Source organism: Arachis stenosperma, chromosome 1 (assembly GCF_014773155.1).
Source record: "Arachis stenosperma cultivar V10309 chromosome 1, arast.V10309.gnm1.PFL2, whole genome shotgun sequence".
In the NCBI taxonomy this organism is placed as follows: domain Eukaryota; kingdom Viridiplantae; phylum Streptophyta; class Magnoliopsida; order Fabales; family Fabaceae; genus Arachis; species Arachis stenosperma.
Genome location: NC_080377.1, coordinates 123,251,324 through 123,269,187, shown reverse-complemented (window position 1 = coordinate 123,269,187; position 17,864 = coordinate 123,251,324). Strand labels below are relative to the sequence as shown.

At 36.9% G+C, this 17,864-nt stretch overlaps 3 protein-coding genes and 1 pseudogene across 8 annotated transcripts; 1 reads left to right on the top strand and 3 right to left on the bottom strand.

Annotated features, from left to right (window-relative positions):
* Window positions 1-507: 507 nt before the first annotated feature.
* On the bottom strand, window positions 508-3,975 carry LOC130933526 (translocase of chloroplast 159, chloroplastic-like). The gene is made up of 3 exons (XM_057863159.1): window positions 3,970-3,975; window positions 2,870-3,914; window positions 508-2,767 (listed from the first exon to the last, which is right to left on the bottom strand). The coding sequence occupies exons 1-3, from the start codon at window positions 3,973-3,975 to the stop codon at window positions 1,227-1,229; spliced, it is 2,592 nt and encodes an 863-aa protein (XP_057719142.1). The 3' UTR covers window positions 508-1,226.
* A 1,005-nt stretch (window positions 3,976-4,980) lies between these two features.
* LOC130933516 (uncharacterized) lies at window positions 4,981-5,950 on the bottom strand (annotated as a pseudogene).
* Window positions 5,951-6,335: 385 nt separating this feature from the next.
* LOC130970111 (uncharacterized) lies at window positions 6,336-9,162 on the top strand. The gene is made up of 4 exons (XM_057896101.1): window positions 6,336-7,687; window positions 7,933-8,153; window positions 8,339-8,545; window positions 8,625-9,162. The coding sequence occupies exons 1-4, from the start codon at window positions 6,436-6,438 to the stop codon at window positions 8,775-8,777; spliced, it is 1,833 nt and encodes a 610-aa protein (XP_057752084.1). The 5' UTR covers window positions 6,336-6,435; the 3' UTR covers window positions 8,778-9,162.
* An 841-nt stretch (window positions 9,163-10,003) lies between these two features.
* Window positions 10,004-15,957, bottom strand: LOC130970079 (pentatricopeptide repeat-containing protein At2g13600-like). Of its 6 annotated transcripts, none has more exons than XM_057896074.1 (4): window positions 15,571-15,957; window positions 11,222-15,406; window positions 10,896-11,091; window positions 10,004-10,187 (listed from the first exon to the last, which is right to left on the bottom strand). In XM_057896074.1, the coding sequence occupies exon 2, from the start codon at window positions 13,880-13,882 to the stop codon at window positions 11,228-11,230; it is 2,655 nt and encodes an 884-aa protein (XP_057752057.1). In that variant the 5' UTR covers window positions 13,883-15,406; window positions 15,571-15,957; the 3' UTR covers window positions 10,004-10,187; window positions 10,896-11,091; window positions 11,222-11,227. The 6 variants fall into 6 exon arrangements, with proteins under 6 accessions (XP_057752057.1, XP_057752048.1, XP_057752074.1 ...); XM_057896065.1 differs by having other exon boundaries at window positions 10,896-11,031; XM_057896091.1 differs by having other exon boundaries at window positions 10,896-10,979.
* Between the last annotated feature and the right edge of the window lie 1,907 nt (window positions 15,958-17,864).

Genomic DNA, 17,864 nt, shown 5'->3' with positions numbered 1-17,864 from the left:
GTGGCAACTGGCAAAACAATTGAAATCTATCTTATATTAGTTTATTTGGATTAGAGTGGCAAAAAAGGGATGTAATGGGAGGAACTATTGTTGATTATTGGATAGAGTGGTAACCAAGAAAAGGGCCTCTTGATAGTCTGCCTTTTTGTTCACTGTGTTCCACCTGACATAGTTGCAATTGTTTGAAGGCACGCATGACACTGAAACAGGATACAGAAACACTAACAAGAGACTTACTTTTTATTTTTTCTTTTATTATTCTTGTTAATTTTTTATTATTATATTTTTTTTTCAAATTTTTTAAATGAAAAAAATAAGAATAAATTAAACTTTCATAATTTGTTTTAGTTTATCATCAAACAAAATACAATAATACTAATTTTTTGTATCTTGTTCTTGTCCTATTGCAGCCTAATGGTGGGTGAAAGTGGAGTGACAATAAAGCTTCTGATGGAAAAATTTATATACTATTGCTTAAAAGTATCATGTTGAATTAAAATCAATTTGTAAGTAATGACTATTAAAGTTTGTTCTCGTGAATGATCCAATTTTATACTCTTTTCAGATTATAAAAATGATGTTATCTTATGACATAATATATTATTACTAACAGCTGAACTCCTTTTGTCAGCGTTGCAGCAGACACAGGAAAGTTAAGTATGATTATGCTACACATTGTTCTCTATCTTAGCTGCTTATGCTACAAATCCTGTACTCATTGCACAAATTTAATGAATCTGTATGTGAGACAGAAATGCTACCTTGCAAAACTTAGCTAATTGATCTCAAATTTACCATAACTGTATTAAATACGATGCAGAGGATATCACTGCTATGGTATCATGCAATCTAAGTGGAAATTTAACCTTCATTATCTATGCTTCCAAAAGCTACAAAGCTACCATAAATATTCATGCAAAGAATACACTGAAGATCATGGTTCCAGCCATGACTACATCGAAACATTGGCATTATAAACAGCTTAGACAAGGATTGATATATTATCATCTCTCCCAAACTAAGATGCCAATCATATAATCTTCGCCCGTGTTCAACAACACCTGCCACTACAATTGCTTTTCTTCTGGATGTATCTGAATGCTTTCACTTTCAACACTACTTCTACTAAGGAGTTCACAAATGTTCATGATATTGCAAAACATTGCTTTTTAATGAACCTGCTGAGACTAGCTCGCATTCTAAACCGCTTGAAAAGCAGCAGCTACTCAATTCCAACTGGATTTGAATTTTAGGTGAGCATGAGACTGCAATAGAGAAGAAAAGACATGGCTGAGCTGCGGGGTGTCATCCTGGAAGAAAAATTGCTTCCAACGATCAAAAGGAGTTGGAGGCAGTGTCACAGGACACACTTGAGATAGAATTTTTAGAGAGGCACACAAAGTTAATAATTGGCTTCTCCATCTTAGTCCATTCGGAAGAACATATTCTCCACCTAATGGATGGTTCTCAACAAGAGACACCGGACAAATGAAACCTGGACTCAGTTGACACAGATCACCTACTGACTGTGCAATTGATTGCTGAACAAGATAGGATTTTTGCGCCACAGATAACTCATAGCGCAAAGGGGATCCTGATGGTCCATCAAGCGGAGAAGCAGCAGCATGAGTCAGGGTAAGAATAGTACGTTGCCATATTGACGGACCAAGAGAACTTGTGATTGACTTTAACATTGGTAAGTCGTTCAGATCTCGGGACTGAGCATCTACCCGATCGATATAGAGAATGGCATCTGGAGGAAACTTTTTCATATGCTTCTTGATAGATGACAATATTTTTCTGTTGAAAGCTTGCTCCTTCATAGAGGACCTCAGACCAGGTGTGTCAAGCATTCTGATCTTGATTCCATCTATGGTTCCAGAAACCTCTTCTACAGAGGTCGTAGCAGGTTGAAATGCATTTGTCACAACCTTCACATCATCAAAAATAGAATTTATGGTTGCACTTTTTCCCACCCCACTTTTCCCAAGAACTAGAATGTTTAAACAGAAGTCTAAATCATCTCTACAATCTTCTTCAAGCTTCTTTGCTGATAATTTTGCTGACTCAATGACAAATTCTTGATTTGAGCGCCTTCCAATATCTGCAACTAACCTGCATAGCACCTTTGAGACAAAGCAATCTTCCATAGGTAAATATAATCGCTGGACAGTCCTCAAGAATTTCACGCATTTGTTCTGTACCCTCCGTATTTTTTCCTTATCTTTGTTGCTTAAGTTGTGTTCAAATTCAAGTAAGAAATCGAGACTACCTGGATCTTTGAGTAAGATAGCACTGGATTCATCAGCATTGGTCTTGCCATTCCATTCACCACCACAAGTAACATTAACAAATTGCCCTTGTGCGTCATCCCTTGATAACATTATATTTTCATGTGAACTCCTGACAAGTTCCTCTTGTTGACAGTTCTTTAAAGAACCTTTTGACCCCAAAAGATAAGAGAGGGCGGAAATTTGTTCCTTGAACTGTTCAAGGCCTTCTAGGCTTACTGTGATCAAGCTTTCCGTATCTCCATCTGAAGCAGAACCATGTCTCTTTGATTCTTCAGCTATCATATTTAATGCAACACTGGCTTCTTCTTTAACTGTGACTCCAAATTTAAGATCTGTTTCCACGTGGTTGCAAAGTAGGTTGTCTTGATTATCATCTAAATTGGCCTCAGACAAATCATTTTCCAAATATCCATTCTCCTGAAGCAGTGTTGGGTCCAACCATCGAGAAGACTCAACACAGTGAGTTTGTTTACCTTCACAATCATCACTACATTCAAAACCGGATGACGAATCATGTAAATTGGCGTTTGAGTTTATCAAGGATTTAGGTATGCTTACCAGCTTCTTGCACTCACCTTCCTGGTTGGTTGCAAGACCTTGACTTCCATTAGCTACACTTCTTTGAGTTGCACTATCATCAATGGTGTCAGCAAAGACTTGTTCAACCGACATGATAAAATCAGTTTCAGGCTGGGAATACTGTTCTTGCGGATCACGAATGCTACTACTATTCTGTTTTGGCATTCTGCTATTGCCATAATCCTCAATGTTGATGCTATTGACCATGTTAATAGCCTCTCTGGTGTCAACTTCCAACTTCGCTAGCATTGTGGAATTATTCTCAATCATCTCTAGGGGGCTTCCCTCATTTCTGTTTATGTCATAAAATTCTCCCTTCTCAAACTCGTCTAACACTATTCTAACCTTCCCAACTTGTCTATTGCTCAAATTATCTTGTGAATACCGTGACATAACATCAGAGAAATCATCATCATCATCATAATCTATTCTACCATCAAGATCAAGCTCTTCTTCATCAAGACCTATCCCAACACTATCAATGTCATCTTGAGCTTCAGCAACAGAATTATCCGAAGAGAAATCGTTGAAAGAAAACTCATCTGAAAGCAATGAATGACTAACCGGTAATGAATTCGCAGAAGTATCATCATTTTGTTCTTCAACTTCAACATCATCAAACACCCTAATTCTGGGGGGAGGAGGCACCCTCACAACACCTAAAATCTCATCATCGGTTTGTTCTTCACCTTCAGTGTCTTCATCATCTCCATCAACATAGGTAGACAAATTGGCAAAGGGCCTAACAGGTAAAGTAGCACCATGGATAGGAGGAGATATTCCGTTTTCAGAGGCGTAACTTCCCTCTTCATCTTCTTCATCTTCTTCTGAATCATGGTTGGTAAGAGGAGCTCGGATAGGAAGGGAAGCTGAAAGAGACCGCATTTGAGGGTTGTAAGAGACGAAAGACTTGGAATGAAAGGGCATTTTGTGGTGGTTGTTGCGGTGGCACTCACTGTGGCAGCCGCAGAAGGGGGAAGGCGAAACTTCAAAGTTCAAAGTTTCAAGATTAGGATTTTGAGGTTGGCGACAACAACCTACCTACCTATTTATATATCGATTTCAAAATATCACATATAATCTCTGTCTTATGTACCTGCATCACTATTGTTTTTTATTTTAGTATTAACCAAAACCGGATACTTTTTTAGTTTTTTTTTTTTAACTAAATTGAAGTGATTTGTATCTTCTTTGCTTTAATTATTTATTTTTGTTAGAATTGTATCTTCTTTTGCTAATATGGTATATATCTTCGGTTAAATGGGTTAAGTGTTTGTTTAGATACGATTAAGTTGATAGAAATTTTCAATGAGAAAAGATTTTGTTTTTATTTTTTAATATGCTTGATAAATTTTTAATAATAAAAATAAAAATATTTAAAAAATTAAAAAATATTTTTTTAAAAAAATTATAATTTATATTTTTCTTTTAAAAAATATTTTTATATAATAAATAAATATTTTTATATTATTATATGTAAATATAATTAATAAATAAAAAATATTATATAAAATATTTAAATATAAAATTATTTTATTTTTTTTAAAAATAATTCAAAAAATATATTTTTTTAAAAAGTTCACTTAAACTAACCCTAATAATAATATACTGATTTGTAACTAGTAGAAAGAATCTGACACGAAGTGACGAGAAAAAAAAAAGTCTTAAAAAAAGTAAAAAAAAAACACCACTTTTCCTTTATAAAAAAGAAAAGAAAGCTTTCACTTTTGTGCTTTTTTATTTGACCATACTCTTCCTATTTTAAACTCAAAGCAATTCGTCCCAAAAAAAAAAAAAAAAAAAAAAAAAAAAAAAAAAAAACTCAAAGCAATTCATAACTTAAACTTCTAAGACATATTTTTCAAATTAAATTTGTATAATTTTTTTATACCATCTCTCACCTTCGCATGTGAAAAACAAATTTCTGTAAATTTAGTTTTAGAAAAAACTACCATTTGCATCCATAAAGATGGGTTTTGTGTGACAATAGTATCCAGACCGTAATTTTTTGTTGATTTTTTAATAAAATTCCTAAATTAACCCTTCTATCTTCATCCCCAAATTCCAAATTTCTCAACCCATTACCATGTTCAACAACAGTCCCCTTCTATCTCTCTTCACCGTCATCATCATTAGAATCCAAAGTGAAATTCATGGAATTCTCCAACTGCTGCATCTCAGCAAAACCAATCGGCCTATAACTGGCAGCAGCAGAAGAAGATTCTAGAGATCCTCCACTCCTCGCAGAGATTACCGAATAAGCACCAACAGAAAGAACAACCATGAAAGCAAGTTGGCAGTTGAACTGAAGCGTGGCAAGGGCGCTGGCTCTGTGGTAGTCCATGTGGCCCTTGCACCTCAGAGTATAGTTTTCCCTGCTCAGTTGGTGCAGGGAGCACCCTTGCGCCACCCAGCCGGAGAACAAAGCCAGCCCAATCTGAATGATCCACGTGCCCTGAAGGATGAAGCCCATTCCACCGCCCAATTTGGGGAAAGCGGAGCCCGGAGACTTCAATTCAAGAAAAGTGGAGAAAACACATACAGCGATGGGAACCAGCAAGAGACTGTAGTAACGGTTTTCGACCCCGCTTGGATCCTTCCTCTGAAGGTAGAGAACAAGAGGAACTCTTGGACGAAGGCGAAGGCGGCAAGGAGTTCTAATAATGATGAGGGGAGAGGGAGGGGGAAGGTGAAGAGAGAGAGGAGGGAGTAAGAGAGGAAGAGGAGGGCAATTGGTAGGAGCTGGAGTTGGAGGACGGAGCCAACGGCGTCGTTTGAGTTGTGTGCGTCGAAGAGGGAGACGAGGGAGTTGATGATGAAGAAGGCAGAGAAGATGGAGACGGAGATGGAGAAGAGAGAGGATTGAGATCGAGAATGGGAATCTTGTTTGCGGTTGGAAAAGGTGGCTTGGAGGGTTTCGTGGGAACTCACCGGAGGTGCAGAGGAAGAAAAAGGAGTAGGGTTGTAAAATTTGGAATTTGGGGACGAAGATAGAAGGGTTAATTTGGGAATTTTATTTAAAAATCAACAAAAAATTACGGTCTGGATACTATTGTCACATGGAACCCATCTTTCATGGGTACAACATTAGTTTTCTTGTTTGATGAGTATTTTTGTCAGCGTTCTCAAAATTTATGAGTACAAATGATAGTTTTTCCTTTAGTTTTATTTAAAAATTTGTTGTTAATCTATAAATTGTTATACTAATTCAAACCTCAAATATTTTTTACTATATGCACAAGGCAGAAGAATTTAAACCACGGATACTTGATTTTTTTTTTGGGATAATGAGTTAACTACTAAATTAATATAAGTAGTTGATATGGTTTTTGTAGAAGTATGAGTGCCCAATCATAGCATGATTAAATTGGACCTAATGGGCCTAATGATAGGGCCAAAATAACCGTAGGCCCATAGAAATAACACCAACGAAAAAGACAAGACCACCATAGCAGAGAATGCAAGCAAGCTTCAGCTGCTACTCTTTCTCCTTCTGCAGCCATGGAAGGAAACGATTCAAAGCCGAAATCTTGAAGCAACCAAACCACTGACACTCTCTCCCATGGCGCGTGCCCATTCCACTTTCTTCTCCCTCGTTGCACCTTCCACCTGCCCCGCACGAACCCCGCCCGTTATTCTAGCTTTGTCAATTGTATCTTCACGCCCTTCAAAAGTCACTCGCAGGAAAAATCATTTGCGACCCAAAATTCTGAAAATCCTAAACCCTAAACCCGTCGTTCCCCTTCCTCCCCAAGAACCTTCACCACCACTAGAACCCGCTGCTCCTATTCCCTGCCCTCAGTCCACTGAAGAAAACGAGCTCCTCTCCGTTGAGGCTCCATCCGAGGAGACTCATGGCGAAGTTGATGCCGCTGACGCCACCGAAGAAGCTGAAGATTTGGAAGACTTGCAAGTCTCCGAGGCCACCATTGAACCCAAGGATGTTTCTGGTAAAGTTTCTGCTTCGGATATCTTCAAATTTGGCGGTGTGTGTTTTCTTGGGGCTATTGTGTATCAGGCGATTTTGTCGGTTTTGTTTATTATGAATTACGATTCGAGAACTAAAGATGGGAACTTTGAGGTAAATGGAAGCGAAAAGAGAGATCTTTTGCTCAATGGAAATGGGAATAGTGAGCCAGTTACTGGTAGTGGTAGCAATGTGCTTCGTGTGATGGGTCAAGTTGTGAGGCAAAAGAAAATTGAGGAGATTAAGTTAATGGCAAGGAAAGCTCGGAGAATTGAGAGAATGGAGAAGAAGAAGAAGGAGAATGAAGAAGAAGAAGAAGATGGTGATGATGAAGATGTGGATTATGAAAGTGATGACGATTTAAGTTATGCTTCTAGTCCTAAACCTGGTATTGAGAGAGAGATTGGTGCACGCTTAATGAAGCTGCAGAATAGGATCAATGGTAATAAGGATGCTCATAAGAATGCTCATGAAGGAAATGAGCAATTAATGTTCAAGAAAAAGCTTAAATATAAGTACCCTTCGACTAAGGCAACAAAAACTCCCAAGGGATTTCCCGGGACTCGAGATCATAAAGCACCTGATGCCAAAGATAGAAATTCAGAAGTTAGAAGGGAGGTTGTTAGTTCTGTGAGTGATGATATTCATCATGCACAAATATCACATGAAGATAAGCCAGTGATTGAACAAGATGACGAGATACGGGAAAGTACACCGAGTGTTCCACTGAAAGAAAGAGGAGAGTCTGTTGCTCAAGAGTCCGAGGCAATTCTAAATAATGGGAAGAATTTGGAAAGAAATCTGGAGACGCCAAAAGCTGGAGTTAAAACAACAAATGCAAACAACAGTAATGTGTTATGAACTTGTCATCCATGAGTTTGTTTATTCATACATCTTTCATTTTCTGAGTTTGAATTTGAATTTGAATGAATACAATTACAACAATGAACATATAACATATTATTATCCTTCTTGAATATATTTCGGTGGTGTCTTCTCCCGAGTTATGAGAAGCAACCAGTGAGTCAGTGACAAATAGGTTGGCTTATAATAAACTTAGCATGATTTTGTGTATTTTGTTAATATGTTTAGGTGGTGTCTGGAAGACTAGCTTTGGGTTGTCTGGAGTTGAATTAAAACAATCGAGAGAACCGAGGAAACAAAATTCTGAGAGTTTTGTGGAAGAAAAGCAGGACACTGACCCTAGTTTTGAAAAGGATGTGCTGCAGAACATAAATGGCAGTTCAAGAAATGGATTAGCTAGGAAAAAGACCGAGACTGATACGTGGTGGCTCAACCTCCGTTATGTTCTAGTATGTGCAGAAAAACTCTTTTTCAGTAGCTTAAGCATGGAAATGACATAGCATATCTACCCATTGATAGTGATACACACCACTTTCTTGTATAGTTATGGAAACCTTTGCAATTTCTTCTGTTCTATCATCAACTATTATCAAGTTTATAAATCATCTTGATACAAGTTGCTTTACTTTTGAAGGTAATTCTCATGCAAGGAGGCGTCAACGGAGGAACAAAAGGGATCTATAGTGTAAAGATCGGTTCTAAGGGGCAGGACCAAAGTGAAGATTCCTATATTGTTGCTTTTGAGGATCATGCTGATGCCAACAACTTTTGTTTTCTACTGGAGTCCTCTTTCAAAGAGTTGGGTGATTTCAGTGCAGATGCTGTTCCGATGACAATACAAGTAAGAACCTCGACTTGTGAAAGATACCCTATATGGTGAGTGCACTGCCCAATCATTTTTTAATTTTGATGTTTGGCAGGAACTCAAAGAAGAAATATTGTCACGTGCCAAGAAAGTAGTAGTTATGAAAAAGAGGCAGCTTCAACTCTTTGCTGGGCAACCACTTGGTGATGCTGAGAAGGCCTTGTGCTCTTTAATTGAACATGATCAAAATGTGATCACATCCAGATGACCATTATAGAAACAGCAATTGCTGTTGTGTACAGCGTCAAGAGAGTGCTTGTTATTTTCATCTTGGTAGAATTCTTTGAACATGGGAATAGGCAAAATGTTAGGTAGGAAAAATCACAATGTTATATGGAATATCAGCTCAGAGTTTTTGTTCCAATTCTATAAATGGAATGAACTCAATGGAAGGAGTCGATATTTCTGGAGTAGAAATCAAATTGGAAATCTTTGTATCTCTTTAATAATCAATCTGCTAGTTTCTTTAACATGGCTTTTTACGAGAGACCAGCTGTAAAAAGAAAAACAAGTTTTTATTTCGAGATAATACTCAATTTGGTCTCTGAATTTACATCCAAACTTCAATTTAGTCCCTAAAATTTTAATTTTCTTTATTTAGTCCTCAAACTTTGTAAACATAACTCATTTAAGTCCTTGAAACAATTTTCAATGTACAAACATTAACGAAATACTATCATGGACAGCCGGATGTTACACTAAACTTTGTAAAATGATGTCTTTTAATTTTGGCACTCAAATAATCCAAAAACATCATAAGTAGTGTTTATTAAAATTTACCTAACAAAATAAGTAATACAAAGCTGTTTACGAGCTATTTGAATGTCAATCAAAATTGCATCATTTTACATGAAAATCGTCTCAAAGACTAATGTGAAGTACGTTTATAAAGTTTGGAGACTAAATAGAGGCAATTGAAACCTCAATGACTAAATTGAGACTCATGTAAATTTAGGAACCAAATTGAGTATTAACTCTTTTATTTCAACATTCAACAAGACAACTACTCATGCAGCATCATGAGCCTTAGGAACTTCGCATACAGAACTAAATTTTGGCTATCTGCTATATGACTATAAAACTACGTACTAATACACCCAATACCCAATATTGCTTCAAGTACCAACTATCTTAAACAATGAAATAGCGTGAATTGGTGTCAACTTGGATTGGCAGAAGCTCTGCCACATCTCCAGCTTCTGTTCCTTGTCCTTTGTAAGTGCCTCATACATTGAAGTGGCGATACTCCGAGCCGCATCTCTTGCCTCAGGCAATCTATCGTTCAGTAAATCAGCTGCCACTTTAATCAGTTCTGCCAACCAAGATTCATCCATTTCTCCAAGCCCCTCCTGCATCAAATCAAACTCACCTTAGAAACAACGCAAAAACACCACTGAAAATAAGCAGCACAAGGAAGCAGCAACTTATACCTTGATGAATTGTCAAAGAAGGAGAATCTTTCATAGATTAGATAAATGTCTCATCTCACATAAACTTAACGTGAATTGAATATCCATGAATGAACCGAGCACCTTCTTTGCTTTGTGTCAATGACACTGAACCTTCAATTACTGGATCTTGTTCCAGCTCTATGGGGATCATAATAGTATATGAATGCCTGCAAAAGAGATTAATAACATAGTGACATCAAAGTAGTACCGGAACTTAAAAAGCAACTTTGTGCATTACATTCCAGCATCAAAATAACCACAAATAATATAAAACTAGGTTAAATAGAAAAAGGAAATAAATGGAAATAAACAGTCAGGTTCCCTGCCTGACTTAGCTTCACAGTTTCTTTGGTAAAATTATTCCAAACAGTGATTGAACCTAGTTCCCGTCTTCAGGTACACTCATTACTCAAAATTATGAAACTGAAAAAATGACGCCTATTACTGTAATGAAGTAAATCCGCATTTTAGTTCCCACAATTTTCAGAATATAACTTTAGTTTTTGAAAGATTACTAGATTAGCGACATCAATCTGGTCCATAGACTGCACAGTAAAAAATTGTCCATACATTATTAATTTTGCTCACCAAATGACATTAACTTGATTCCATTAGAAAACAACTTTTTTGTTTAGGATATTTTGATCTTACAAAAATCAGTTGAGTACCTTATAGCTGACATTCAACATTTCAACTGTAGAACTCTAATGATTGTTTTAAAAAAATAAACCAGGTTGAAGATGTGTGCCATACACTAGTTAGTAGTTACACACATGCTAATAAGTAATGGACTTATGGACTTGAATGTATCACATCATGGAAAGATGAAAACAATAACCAAGTATTGGACATAGTTATATATACATAAACCGCACCTGCTCCCAATGTGCTGGAGGGTCCTCTGGTGCAGTGGACAGGAGTCAGGATTTGTCCACTTTCTCTCCTGCAACTACTGTGCACTAGATGATTATCAGTAAGGAGTTGATTAATGATAATTGCTTGGTGCTATTGCTGGCCAATTAAATTCAATATCAAACCAAAATGCAAAACCAATGTAGACATGCAATGGTGCTGTAGAACAAGCGAAAATTATTTCCATAAATGCGATACATCGCAAGATTTTTCAATAATAATAAATGTTGAGAAGGAAAGAAGAAATTAACAAGAGAAATGTGGGAGGGAGCAAATATAGAATATGTACCACATGTTACCAATAATCTTTACACGAGCAAACCCCATCCTTAAAATGATGAAATCGAAATCCATCTCTCATGATAAGTTCCCTTGAGGTGACAAAAGACAATAGCTTTATTACCGAGTGACAATCATGGCAGACACGGAGATTTTTCATCACATATAAAGGCATCCAAGATGGCAAACTCAGTAACCCAAAAGCGAAGGCAAGCTTTTCACTATGGTATTTCTGACTCCTATGGGGAGAAGAAACTGGACTAATATATCTTCCTGTATGTTCTATCTTCTTCATCATCTCCTCCAGTTTTATATAAATTTCCTTTATCTGTGGATGATTGGTGTCATCTACGGTGAATACATGTACCGTGTTATCAACCTCTATCCAGCTACAGCCTGGACTCTTTCGAATTCCCTTCACTTTCATTAGCTTTCTCATATTAGCAACACCTTCTAACTCTCCAGATTCAGCATATATATTTGCTAGAAGGACATAATTACCAGAATCTTCAGGATTTAATTCCACCAAATTCTTCAAGGCAGTTTCTGCTAGATGTGATTCATGATGGATTCGGCAGGCTCCAAGTAGAGCCCCCCAAACAGTAGCATTCGGCTTAAAAGGCATTTCATCTATCACTTCCTTTGCCTCGTCTAGCATCCCTGCTCGTCCAAGCATATCTACTATACAAACAAAGTGCTCACTTGTAGGAGAAATACCAAAAACTTTAGTCATGGATTTGAAGTAATGTTTACCCTCTACTACAAGCCCCATGTGGCTGCAGCCAGATAGAACAGAAATATAACTAATGTGATCAGGTTTGCACTCGGTCTTCAACATATCCTCAAATGTCTCAATTACTTTCTTGCCTAAACCATTTTGAGCATATGCTGCCATCATAGCATTCCAGGAAATGAGGTTTTTCACATATATTGAGTCAAAAACTTTCTGTGCTTCTTTGATTTGCCCACATCTTGAATACATGGTAACAATACTATTTGCAACTGAAACATCCGATATAAGGGCGAACTTAATGGCATGAGATACAATTTGCATCCCAAGTTTTACAACAGCTAAGTCAGCGCATGCCCTAATTGAAGTAGCTAAAGAGATCCAGTCTGGTTCTACTCCTCTTCTTCTCATCAGAACATACAACTTCAGTCCTTCTTCCGATAACCCATGTTGAACATATGTGCTTAGCATTGAGTTCCAAGTGATGACATTGCGCTCAGGCATTAAATCAAAACATTCACGAGCTCTGGAAATGTCTCCATTCTGAGAGAAGGCAGTGATCATGGCTGTCCATGATATAGTATCTCTAAGCGGCATCAAACTAAATGCAAGATAACCTTTCTCAAAATTGCCAAACTTTGAATACATTGTAATAATTGCATTCCCTACAGGAACATAAGAATCCATACCACTTTTGATTGTATATCCATGAAGCAGCTCCCCAATAGCAGCATGATTTTGTTCTGAACAAACCCCAAGAACAGTTGCAAGGGTAACATCATCCAACACAACAGAAGCCTGTCTCATTTGGTTAAACAATGCCAGAGCGTCTTCTTCAAGTCCAAACTGAGCCACACCAGTGATCAAGCAAGTCCAAGAAACTTCATTGCGTTCCTCTAAGCAGTCAAACACGCGCCTCGCCAATTCTAAACGTCCACACTTAGCATACATATCTATCAAACCACTTCCCAAATAGGCATCTAAGCCATGCTCCACGCGAAGAATCCGAGCATGCAAGTGTGCACCCCATTCAAGATCACCAATGCTGGCACACGCGCTGAGTACACTACCATAGGTCATGAAAATCGGGTTAAACCCCCTATCACACATCTCTAAAAACAAGAAAAGGCATTTGACCCCAAGGCCGTGCTGAGAGAAAACTGAGATCAAAGTGTTCCATGAAACAGAATCATGTTCCGGCATCCGAGCAAACAAATCAAGAGCCTTATAAGCTCCATACAACCTTGAATAACCGTAAATCATGCTGTTCCAACAGAACAAACTGGGCTCCTCAATGCCAAAGAAGACACTCTCAGCGAACCCAATCGCTCCACATTTAATGTACATATCAACAAGGGCGTTTTGGATGCTGATATGGGCTCCTAAACGTAATTTGACCACAAGGGAATGCAACTGAAGAGCGAAAGGAGTGCATCTGAGGCAGCCACAAGCCTTCATTACACAAGTAAACGAAAAAGGATCAAATTTGTCCTGAGTTTGACCATTATGAAATTCGAATTCCTGGAGCATGGAAGCGAAGGTCTGGATGCTATGAGCTGGGAGGCCATTGTGAGAGTAGCCAGATATGAGGGTTGTCCAAGAGACGGAGTCTCGTTGGGGCATTTCGTCGAACAGGTGTTGTGCATGGGAGACCTGACCAGAAGAGAGTAGCGCATGGATGATGGCATTCCAAGTGAAGACATTGCGGTGAGTGGTGGACTCGTGGAAGAGGCGGAAGGCATCGTCGGTGAGGTGGCAATTGGAATAGACGTGGAGGAGGCTATTGCGCAAGAAGACGGAGGCGTACCAGCCGGAGAAGATGAGGTGGCCGTGGAGCACCCGGGCGCTGCGTGGGGATTTGAGGGAGGAGCAATGCTTGAGTGTTTCGTAGAGGTTCTGGTAAGATAGGTAAGAATAGGGCATGGGCTTAGGAAAGGGCATGGCGAGGAAGAAAGGAAGAGAGGTTTAATATTTGAAAAAAACTGTAATCTTCTTCTTCTTCTTCTTTGTTTTTTTTCCTTGATGAGCATGCTTTATTGTCATTCTTACTTGTATTCATTTAGTGGTTAACTCCAAGGTTCTGAAAACCGAACCGGTCATCAAGCCGCTCTAGCTACTGGTTCACTGGTTCATAGGTTCAACCGGTTCGACCATGATTGAAACGAAAAAACCGTTTTATAATAAAATAATAAATAAAATATAGATAAACACATTAAAACATAATTATATTCTAACATAAACTTTAAAATATCATCCAAATTAAAAATACTACATAAGCCAGAATGTTATGATCTCATTCAAATACAAACTTAAAAGTCAAATAACAAAAACAACCAACCAAACATAAAATTCCAACATCCAACTGATCCAAGTTTGTCATTCAATCTTATTAGTCATTTGGGATTTTCATGAGATCAGCTTGACTTCCGTTGGATAACTTAGTAAGGTATAAATCCAAGTCAATATATGGAAATGCAAACCAAAAACTGGATGTTTGCAAAACATTTCATTGATCAAATGCTGAAATGCGGTGAGATCAAATAACAACCAGCAAGCATCGCAAAGCAAAACAATTATATTCATCTTGGAATGACACAACACAACCCTACCCTAATCAATTAATCAATCAACAAAATTTATACCTAGGGTTAAAGAATCAAAGTATAAAATTCGAATAGAAAATCCAACAACCCAATAACAAAAAATAAAGACAATCTTAATTTCAAGAATCACAATAACACCAATAATTTAGCAAATTAACAAATTAACAATTTGATAAGAACAAAGCAACCCAATAATCTCAATTTCAACTTTCAAGAATCACAACAATTTAATGAACTAACAAGTACAAATTCCAAATAGAAAATCCAGCAGCCCACTAACAAAAAATAAAGACAATTTCAATCTCAAGAATCACAATAACAGCAACAATTTAGCAAATTAACAATTTGAGAAGAGCAAAGATACCCAATAATCTCAATTGCAAGAATCACAACAACTATTGGACGAATTAACAAGTACAAAATCACAGGTTTACAAGAACCCACAGCAAATCACTCCAACCCAATAATCCCGAGCCTAACTCTATCATAAAAAAAATTGACACTAAGCGAAGAATGCAGACTGGACCAAACCAAGGGCACTTCTGGAAAGGTTCCTTTGATAGAAGATCGGTACTTGAAGTCAGAAAGATCCACGAGTCAATCGATTAGAAAAGAACTTTCCTTGAACTGAAAGCAGGAACTCCCACTCTTCCATCACTTTCCTTTCACTTCCACGCATGCAAGGGTCGGTCAGGAAGAAGGCTGTTCGTAGTCAGCCAGCTTAAAGGGATGGGGCAGTCCCAGCACTCGAAGTAAAAGCATTAGATAAAAGACTACCCTCCAAGAAATTGTAGAACTTGGAGAAAGTATTCACTTTGCGTTCCATGATTCATAAGTCAAAATTATTCGATAATAATTCAACCTAGTATAAGTTACAACAACAAAATTCACAACTTAACTAACAATAATTATTCATTATTATTCAACAATTCAACAAAGTTCACAGTTCACAGTAAAAAATCACATAGACATTCACAGAACTTCACACTAACAACAAATTATTCAATTATAGTTAAAAGAAATTACCTAGAAGCTAGAAGACTTGAAGAGAGCACGCAAGAGGGAGACCCCACGACAAGGTTCACCTTCGAATGGGCTTCGAACGGCCTTCGAACGGGCAGTGGCTGCAGTGGAACAGAGCTGGCACCGACGGCACAGTGACTGCGCGACGGAGGTTTCCACGTTCGCACGGTGGCTGCGCGATGGAGGGGAAGGAAGGTTGCGACGGCTGCTGCGCGATGGAGGGGAAGTGAGGGAGCAGGTGGTGGCTCTTCGAAGCTGGAAGTTCCGACGGCGGCGGTAGCAGGCGGTGGCTGGACGGAAGTAAGGGAGGACCAGGAGCTCTGGACTGAGTGTGAGAGACAGAGAGAGGCTAGAGCGTTCTGGTTCTGGAGGCTAGGGCTGGATTCGAGAGTGGAGACTGAAGTAGCCGAATAGTGGAGGAGTTAGGGTTCATTGACTCAGAATCAATGAAACGGCGTCGTTTGCTTCCCAATTCACAAAGCCGGCCAAATCACGGTTCGGTTCGACCGAACGGTTTCTGACCGGTTCGACGGTTTAATAGTAATTTTTAAAATTGGCGGTTTTGATATTTAACTGTTTCATTTTTTGCAACTATTCATGGTTCGATCGATTCGACCGACCAATTTAAACCAATTTTTAAAATCTTGATTAACTCATTAGTTCACTTAATCAAGTATCCGTGGTTTCTATAAAAAAAAAAAAAGCAAATATCAGCAGTTTAAAGTTTAATCTACAACAAATTAGTTCTTAACCTGTTAGAATAAAAGATAGTATGGATTACAAAAATAAAAAAATATTTGAGATTTGAATTAGCATAATAATTTATAGATAAATAACAAATTTTTAAATAAAACTTAAATTTACATAAATTTGTTTTTGATATGCGAAATTGAGAGATGATATAAAAAAATTATACAAATTTAATTTGAAAATTATGTCCTAGCAGTTTTTTTTTTTTTTGAGTTATGAATTGCTTTGAGTTTTTTTGGTGACTGAATTGCTTTGAGTTTAAAATAGGAAGAGAATGGTCAAATGAAAAAGCACAAAAGAGAAAGCTTTCTTCTCTTTTTTATAAAGGAAAAGTGGTGTTTTTTATTTGAATTTAAGGGTTTTTTATTCTTTCTTTTTAAGATTTTCTTTTTGCTCGCGAGTATTCTTTCTGCTAGTTGCAAATCAGTAAATTATTATTAGGCTGGTTTTGGGTAACTTTATAAAAAAAAAAAAATTTGAGTTATTTTTTAAAAAAATTTATAAAAAAAAAAGTAATTTTATATTTAAATATTTCATACAAAAAAAATGTATTTATCAATTATATTAGAGTAATAATATAAAAATATTTATTTATTTATTAGGTAAAAAATATCTTTTTTTTTTTAATTTTTAAAAAAATATAAATTATAATTTTTAAAAAATATATATATTTTTAATTTTTTTAATATTTTTATTTTTATTACTAAAATTTTATCAAACATACTACAAAAATTAAAAATAAAATCTTTTTCATTAAATTTTTTTTTCATCAATTTAAAAACATCTAAACAAATATTTAAGTATTTAACCCATTTAACCGAAGATATGTACCATATTAGCAAAGAAGATACAATTCTAACAAAACTAAAGTATCCGGTTTTGGTTAATACTAAAATAAAAAGGTGAGTTCTATGGAGTCTTTGTTATGGTATTTAAATTGCTTAACTTTCTTTTTAAAATAAAAAAATAAATTTTATAAAATTTATTAAATATTATTTATTTACTTTCTTTAGTAATAAGTACAAAGTAATAGTCACCGACGGATTATATGTGATATTTTGAAATCATATATAAATAGGTAGGTAGGTTGTTGTCGCCAACCTCAAAATCCTAATCTTGAAACTTTGAGGTTTCGCCTTCCCCCTTCTGCGGCTGCCGCAGTGAGTGCCACCACAACAACCACCACAAAATGCCTTTTCAAGCGGTTTAGAAAGCGAGCTAGTGTCAGCAGGTTCATTAAAAAGCAATGTTTTGCAATATCATGAACGTTTGTTGAACTCCTCAATAGAAGTAGTGTCGAAAGTGAAAGCATTCAGATACATCCAGAAGAAAAGCAATTGTAGTGGCAGGTGTTGTTGAACACGGGCGAAGATTATATAATTGGCATCTTAGTTTGGGAGAGATGATAATATATCAATCCTTGTCTAAGCTGTTTATAATGCCAATGTTTCGATGTAGTCATGGCTGGAACCAGGATCATAAGTGTCTTCTTTGCATGAATATTTATGGTAGCTTTGTAGCTTTTGGAAGCATAGATAATGAAGGTT